Source organism: Dendroctonus ponderosae, unplaced genomic scaffold (genome assembly GCF_020466585.1).
Source record: "Dendroctonus ponderosae isolate FM_Combo_2020 unplaced genomic scaffold, Dpon_F_20191213v2 Dpon_F_20191213_5, whole genome shotgun sequence".
In the NCBI taxonomy this organism is placed as follows: Eukaryota; Metazoa; Arthropoda; class Insecta; order Coleoptera; family Curculionidae; genus Dendroctonus; species Dendroctonus ponderosae.
Window position 1 is genome coordinate 11011934 of NW_026018715.1, and position 8510 is coordinate 11020443.

General features: G+C 36.4%; 1 protein-coding gene across 3 annotated transcripts in view; it reads right to left on the minus strand.

Annotated features, from left to right (window-relative positions):
* LOC109546617 (CUGBP Elav-like family member 1-A) overlaps positions 1-8510 on the minus strand; it is a 208588-nt gene that overhangs the window by 177124 nt on the left and 22954 nt on the right. The window contains exons 1-2 of one of the 3 annotated variants that reach the window (XM_019917627.2): positions 7736-7955; positions 4847-4897 (exon numbers count right to left, since the gene is read on the minus strand). In XM_019917627.2, the coding sequence (XP_019773186.1) occupies positions 4847-4897; positions 7736-7827 (143 nt within the window). In that variant the 5' untranslated portion in view covers positions 7828-7955. Of the gene's footprint in view, positions 1-4846; positions 4898-7735; positions 7956-8510 lie in introns of those variants that run through there. The other 2 variants (XM_019917630.2, XM_048666450.1) reach the window with 2 other exon arrangements.

Below are 8510 nucleotides of genomic sequence, written 5' to 3' on the forward strand. Positions count from 1 at the left end.
ATATTCCGTCGCAAAATCTCATAAAAGCCCATGCTTATTCTTGATAACTTTAAATGACTGATGGCCCATAATTCCAGGGCTTTTGATAAAGATTAAAAGGCCCGTTTTTTGGGCTGCTTTCAGGCCTTTCAATCATAAATTTCAATTAGGAATTTCTTGCTTTTCGCATGTTTTACTCGTTTTTCCGTTGAAGTAGCTAAATGAAAACCTGCTCAAAACAGCCGCTCGTTATCCACCTCAATACGTTGTTGGGGTCAGCCAAGTTCTTGCCGCTTCTAGATTGTCATTCGAGTGCCGGGATTAAAATTTGGTAAACAACTAGGGGATTTATCAGCTGAAATATTCGGGAAAGCAATCAAGGCAAATTAGGCGCCTAACACCAATCCGATTGCAAGCGACTGCAAGTTTGGGTTTCCAATATCGACTTGATTCGAAACTACTAAGCCCTAAATCCGACAAACAAAATTTAATTCCACCAATTTCCGATTCCTTCATTATACCGGATTTCATTCTCCCGCTGGTTGTATGGGGAAAAAACTGACCGACTGAATGAAGACTGCGTCTCCATTTAAAGCTATAAGACTGGTTTATTTAAAAAAATTGCAGTCAAATACTGAAATTCTAGTAAGAAAACCGCCATAGAAACTGGGGGTTTTTCAGGCTTTTATGTGAAACTGGAAAATAATTTCTGCCTGACGTTTAGCACGCCGGAGTGGCTTGCATCTCCAGAGGTTATTGTAGTCGGAAAAAGTCGATTTTCCAACATATCGGTGTCCGATGTTGAATGAAAATGTTCCATTTTTTTAGAGTAAACCACAAAATTTGCAATTTTCGTTGCTTTTTGCATGGGTATTTTTTTAAGTTTCTCGGTTTGGTCGAAGCTGTTAATATAAACCTGATAGGAGTTAAGTTCATACCTAAAAGTCCTGAAATTTGAATGTTTTTCAGTTAAAATAAGGCTTTCGTTAGGAACTAAACTCTCACTAATTTGATTTTACCCAGGATTCTCATGAAAATCTCCCAGTACAATCGATCTTTTCGTCGCAAATTGCCAATTTTTAAGCAAACTTTTGTATTTTATTTCGCTTTTGTGCTCCCTTGTTTTTTTATTTTCTCGCTTTAGACATGTTAGGATTAATAGATTTTGTATCTAAGATCAGTAAAAATTAAGCTAGAAATCGACTTAATGTCTAGGTTTTATCTGTGCTTTGCCGAAAACAGTTTGCCCTTCAGTTTGTCAATCTGAACTTTGGGGATTAAAAACCCTGGAAAACAAGACACTTTTCGCTTAGAAACTATAGGAAAGGTTTTCTTTAGTTAATCTTGTAAATTCTGCAGAAATATTTGACTTCTTCTCAATGTCTTCAAAGAGTGTTTTGTACAACTTTAAAAACAGTTTCCGGCCGATCAAAATATCTTAAAACTTAGATGAGCTTCCTAAAGTTTTGATTTTCCTTAATTCTCAATTAGAGTTGTAGTCAGAAGTTTCTAAGTTTTTAGAAGTTTTTCATAAACTTCTTACGTGAAGATTGCGCGTCATGGTAAATTTGAATTTATACGCGGATTCATCAAACACTCAGTAACAATTTCAAAAAATTAATTATTTGCAGTTGAAGACAGTGAATCTTCTGCTGAATCGTTTCTTTCACTACATCTTAACTCTTGAATTGATAAATCCTGCTTTCATACATGTAATGATATGAACCGACTACAGCATGGCAAGCAAATTCTTTATAAAGCGGCTACACAAATGAAATGTTTCCTAGTTCGTTGTCTTTTCCTTCTAAAATTGTTTTCATCTTATTATATTTTGTTTATTATATTCCATTTTCAAAACATTCAACCGTCCAGTGACGTAAATTAAGCAATCTTGCAAGAAACTAGACAGTTTTTTCGAGCTTTATAGAAGTAGACCGTCCTAGAAAGCTTTGTAGAGCATCATAGAAAATGATTCCTGCCTAACGTTTCGCAAACAGGAGTAACTTGCATCATCAGAGGTTATTAAAGTCGATCAAAAGCAATTTTTTTTATCAGATCGGGGATAAATCAAGTGCCATAAGACTTTCAAGTAACTTTTGCCAACCAGAACGTTAAAGTCTAGTTTTTCCATGAAAACCTCCGAATTTTATCCATAGTTTGGTAGAAATGTGCACATTTTTTAAAGTAAAGCCATAAGATTTACAATTTTATTGCTCTTCTGCTTTCTTTTCATTTACTCGGCTTAGTGTTGTGTCGACCTGCAGTTTGTTAGCTTTTAATACAAGGTTAATAAAAATTGAGTCCATACCTAAAAGTCCTGGAACGAGATTTTTATTGGAATTAAAACGTTGACGCCGTTTTTTTTTCAGCTAGTTTAACGATTAGCTTTTTCATATAAATTTCCCAAATCTACGGACTATTTTCTCGAAAGTCGTACTTATTTTAAGAAAAGAAAACAGTTTGAGTTTCTCACGGTTTTGTCCCCGTAATATCATCTTTTTTTTGTCAACAAATTACTATTAGAACAATAATTTAACAGAGAAAACTAAAAAGCACAACACATGTCTCTTTCTCGCGCTTAAATGATCTTTTAATTAAGAACAATACGGAAAGAGTTTATAGTACGGAGAAAATTATCTTTAAATTTGTCACCCCCTGGACTATGAAATTGTGCATCTTTCTAATCGACAAACTTGCCTTGTTCTTAAGAAGTCTACCAAGAATACCAAAAGTGTATATTTTGCTTAGCCGCCCTTCAAAACATCCTTCCTCACGTTTCGCAAACTAGAGTGGCTTACATCTTCAGGATAGTTTTTCGGTTGGAAGCTTACACTGGACCGTTAATCATCAACGTTGTACCACGATTAGGGTTTTTAAAAGAATATGTAAGTTTTATCCGTTCTGTTCATAAGACAGTTTGTGTTTCAGCTTCAATGTGGACATTGAGGACTAAAAAAACCGAAAATCTAGCAACTTCTTGCTAAGAACCGATCGAAATTGCGCAAGAAAACTTTACTTTTTCTGGATTTTTGCAACAAATTGCAATGCAATGCTCTTAGTGAAATAAGCTTCACTAGGAGCGGACTGAATAGATGAAACTCAGATAAACACTCTCAAAAATTTTTTCGTTTTTCTTAAGTCACAATTGGATTTTTGGTGAGAAGTGTTATAAATTTCATACGTAAATAATTGCACTCGGACTTTAATGCGAAAAAAGTAAACTACAAAAACGTTTAAAATTGAAAATGTACTGAATTGTGCAAGCAAATGCAAGAAACTGAGGAGTTTTTGAAAACCACCTCTGAAGATGCAGCTACTTGAGCTCGAAAAACGTCTGGGAGCAAATCTATTTCACGACGGTCTAAAAGCTCGTAAAACTCACTAGGGTTTTGCAAGATTCTTTAAGTTTCAAATACATGCGGGAGTTTTAAAAAATGTACAAAGGTGCAAATTTTTCATCTATGTAGCTGACGAGAACGCTATTTGACAATCAAAAAATCATTCAACCGATCAAAACACTGCTGAAGACGCAAACAGTCGTGCTTGTGAAACGTTAAGAAAGAACATTTTCCCGCATCGGCCCAAAAATCCCCAAAAAAATCACCAGTTTCAAGCAACATCCGCATAAAACAACATTCAGCTTTGTCCGTTGAAGTAAGCCAAAGCGCTCAGCTACAGATGTAGGATTTGCACTGCAAATGCAATTCTAGTGAACGAAAAAACTACACATTTACTGCTGTTCGAAATTGAATTAAAAGCTTAGTTGAAATCCGAATGAAAAGTGGCAGAATTGAAAAGTCAATAAAATTAATTGACGGGTTGAAAAGCGAAATTGCCGATCCGAATGGGACAAAGCAAAAAAGGAAACACGGACGCAACGTCCTGAATCCGCTTTCCATAGATCAATTGCCAACGTGGCCCGTTATCGGACTGATAAATTTTTTTATTTTCAATTTCATACAACAAAAGGCTAGTAGACCTTGCGCGTCTGCCTCGCCATCCGGAAATGATAAAGAGGCAGCTCGTATTTAGATCAGTGCGAATCAAATCCATCTATGTGGTTCTTTTATGGATCCACGCAAAGTCGAGGAATTAAAACCGTTTAAATGAAGCAAAAATTCTCTCCAATAGATAAAAAACAACCGAACAAAGTTCTGCACCAGATAGACTCAGCGCTGCTACGTTATCGGCCATTATTTTTTATTTTCAATTTAAAAACACAAAAGTTTCTGCCATTTTTCCACGTTTTCCATTGTAGCATTGTCCGCGCTAAAATGACAATATTTTTGCGACCCTCCACAACCTCATTATTCCGCACAAACGTTTCGTGATGTTTCAGTTAAGTTTCATTTAATTATGGAGTGTATTTTTGGGGCCGAATAAAAACAATGCCAAAACGTTCGGTGTGTTGTTGTGGGACTTTAATTTAAAACAAATAAAAATTTCCAAAGTTCCTGTACGAAATGTGAGTGGAAAAATGGGCTTTGTGCTTGGTTATGGTTCATAATACTGGGTAACTGCTGGTTGGGGAATAAGTGGCAGCTTTTTACTCGTTTGCCCAAGTCCATTAGCCGCACTTTTCCTGATAAGGCTTTTGCCTTTTGCCGCTCATTTTCATTGAAATATCTCAAATTGCTGCTTTGCCCGGACTGATAACATAAGCCTTTCGCATCATTCGCAAACTTAAAAGAATATTTGGGAAACTTGCACCAACTTTTCGTCTTAAGGCTCTTCATATCAACAGCTGGACGAAATACAATAAGGGCGCAGTCATCCGGCCCGAATCGGAGCCATTAAGACAACATTTCGGCAAGGAGTAGGACGGAGAGCGAGTTTCCACGTAGGAAAGCACGGACAAACAACTCACCTGCTGTGGTCTTCAGGAACTTGTCCGGATGTGGCTGTAGTTACGTCACGGCTGAAACAATATAGGGGCTGGCTTAAGCAAACACAAAGACTTGGCTAATGAATGATGCATAAAGCGATAGACTAATTAATAATTAATGGAGATAGCTTTCCAGGACAGCAGGAATTATTAAGCTCCTGAATAGCTGCTTTGGTAACATCGGTGCCATCAGCAAAAAAACTGTTCCAATAGAGGGATCAAATTTTCATCTATCCTGACCAAAAGTGTCTATGTAATAGCAATTTTCTTGCTTTGTCAAAACAATTAGTTTCTTTAAAAGTCGGTTTCTTGGGACTCTACTGTTTCAGAAACCGCCCAAGAAAAATTATGAAGACTTGTACTTTCTTAGATGGACCATTCTAGCCCGGAAAAAGTTGATGAAGTTGAAAAACGATTGATGATACAAAATCGAAACTTTCGGGGGTTTTTCACCTGACTTCCGTCGGTTGGTCATCTGAGTTCCCTTTGTAAATCTTGGTATAAATATTTATATATACAAGTTTATAAATACAAGTATTTATAAAGTTCGATCCTCTAGAAGGCATTTTTGTAAACAAACGCTAGAACTCAATGAGGCGCTAGAAAAACGAACCACAAATAGAAAAGTCTGGTAAAATATTCAAATGAAAATGTTGATGAATTTATGAAATTTAACCTCTTGTATCTTGTTTCGGCTGAAAGTTCGTATTTTTTCAAGGTTTTAGGTCGCTCTTCTTCGCTAAGAAAACCAGCACCAAATGAATATTTGTGAAAATAAAAATTTCCGGAATTTATAAAACCTATTCTCTTCTTTTCAACTTCGTAAGTTTCCACTTTCGGAGGTTTGAGGACGCTTTTCCCATATTGAAGCTGGCATGCAAACTTTATGAAAGCAGTTTATGTAGCTTGAAAATTTCCCTCCCAAAACCTGACGGTAAATCAAGAAAAACCGAAACTTTTGAATGATATTCATGACGAACTACAAACGTTTCTTTGCTAGTCGGTTTCTTCGGCCTCTAATGTTTCAGAAACCTGACGATGGATGATACAAAATCGAAACTTTTAGTCGTTTTTCATCGGACTTGCGGTATTATACCAGTACTTATTTATTTAGGTTCTGCAGAAAGCATTTTGAAAAAAACGCTGGCAGAAAATGAGGCGCTAAGAAAACAGACACCAAAGGTTTTCCAGTCGCTTTTTCTTTTTTGAATTTATGAAGCTGGAAAATTTCTCGCCCAAAACCTGAGGGCGAATAAAGAAAAATTGAAGTTTTTGGAAGTTATTCGCGACAAACAAAAAAAAAGTCCAAAATGAAAAAATCCAATTCTGTATCAAAATAATAAGGCTTTCGTAGTCAATGTTTGAAACTGCTGAGTTGATGAAGCCTAAAGATGAAAAGTACTGTCCAAAAACCTGACGATGTCTGATGCAAAATCGAAACTTTCTAGAGTTGTGCATCTGACTTCTCTTCACAAACTTCGGTTTTATACAAATTTGTATCTGTTTAGGTTCTGCGAAAGGGATTGTGTAAACAAATACTGGACGAAAATGAGGTGCCAAGGAAAAGAATAAATAGAATATCTTGCAAAATACTCAATTAAAAATTTAATTTGATCTACAAGAATCTTCTTTCTCTGAGGCTTCAGGTAGCTTTTTCCACATTGAAGCTGGCATGCAAACTTTAAGAAGCTTGAAAATTGTTCGCCCAAAAACCTGACGGTGAATGAAGAGAAACCGAAACTTTTGGTTATTCGGGACGAACTAAAAACTAAATATAAAGGAACCAAATTGCATATTAAAAAGTGAGCCTTTGCTGGAGCCATTATTGAAGTTTTTGGGTTATTTAAGCCGTCGTTGATAAGAAATTTTATTGGCCTTGCGCAAGCACGAGGACTTCAAACATCATCAAAGTTCAAGAAAAGTTCAACGGTTTTGAATTGTTGCCATTTTTGAAGTCAAGTTTCTGGTTCCGGATTTTTGGTGCTGCCAATTTTCACATTGGACCCAAAGAAACTGAAAAAGTGTTGATGATGATGATGCACAGTTGCACTGCTTAGAGATTGTTCATGTAACGATACCAAAAAAATATTTACAGGATATTCACTGCCAAATGAGCCCTCAGCAGTTGGGATTTGAAAGTTTCCTTCCATATTTCTCTTTTGAGCGGGTTTTCGACCCGCTAATTGAATTAGGGAAAAGTGCATAAAATTCAAGCAAACATTTCCTAATGATTTATATGTGTAAGGGTCCCGCTGGTAATTTATCTTTTGTTTAAGGGCAATATCGCGTGAGTTTCACTCGTGAGCAAACCCGACATAATTGGAAGGGTCTAATAATAAAATTACATCAAAACTCGGGTGTCAACTGTGCCATATTTAAATCGAATTAGTCGTTACACGCGAATCATGAATTCATAACTGGCACCACGAAATGAAGGAGTTGTTCAACACGCTGTCGATGTAGCGAACAGGGGAAGGCAGCGGGGCCCGCTTAACATTCATGGACTGTTTCCAGACCACCTCGAGATTTATCGGGAAAATCCTAAATAAAAGCAAATTATTGCGATTGTGAAGAATATGCCATTTTAAACACGTGGCCTGCATTTACACTGATCTATTTATTATTCGATGCCGTTCGCATTGGTGAGACGTCTTTTTAACCGGTTGAGGGAAAATTGCGAATTCACGATGTTGAACGGATTTATTCGGGCGAGTTTTCCACATTTTTCAGGGACGTTGCTTGCGGAATTACTTTGCAATTTATACTACCGATAAAACCAAACCAAACCGAACAAAGTTTCCAGTATTCCTTGACAAAATTCAATGAAATCACAGCTATTGCTAAACACATCGAGAGTTTTCATTCTCCTACCTGCCATTCACATCGGTCTGGACTTCCTGGGTGTAAAAGGCCTGATGGAAGCTGAATTGATGGCCCATGAAACTGTCCGAAAAGTTCCACATTATCGATCACCTATTTACCGTTGCGTTTCGATGTTCAGAGAAGGTAAAACACGAGGAATTTTGATTTTTGGACGGCACAAACACACAACAAAAATTTGACACTAAACTGAAACGCCCATGATCAACATCACTAATCAAAACCGACGTTCCAGTTGACATGGTAAAAGGTATCAAGGGCGTATACAGGGTGTCCCAGAATATATGGGAATGCTATCGGATTTGTACAGGGGACGTAAAAAAACATAACAAGTTCCTATAAAGTTGTAGATAAGTTCTATATTGTTGAGGCGGATTCATTTTTTACAAACTTCTTTTTGGGTATTTCGCCTCAAAAATTTTTGTCTTTAAAAGAGACAGAATTTCCTCACGCCTTTTATTACAGATTGATAAATAGTGCTCCTATTTCGCAATAAGAACGAATTATTTATCAAAAAGTAATAAAGAACTATCACCTAGAGGGTATCCTGCGACACACTTAGGCTCAAGCTGTAAGAGAAAATTCCAATTAGTAGAGAAATTAATTTGAAAAATTACCTTGACGTTTCGATAGCTATTTTCTGCTATCGTTATCAAAAGAACCTAAGTGAACCTAAAAAAGAGTATGTTAATAAATTGTATAACAATAGTAGGATAATATAATATATCAAAATTCGCTCTGATAATTCGTTTGTGCAAATTAATTA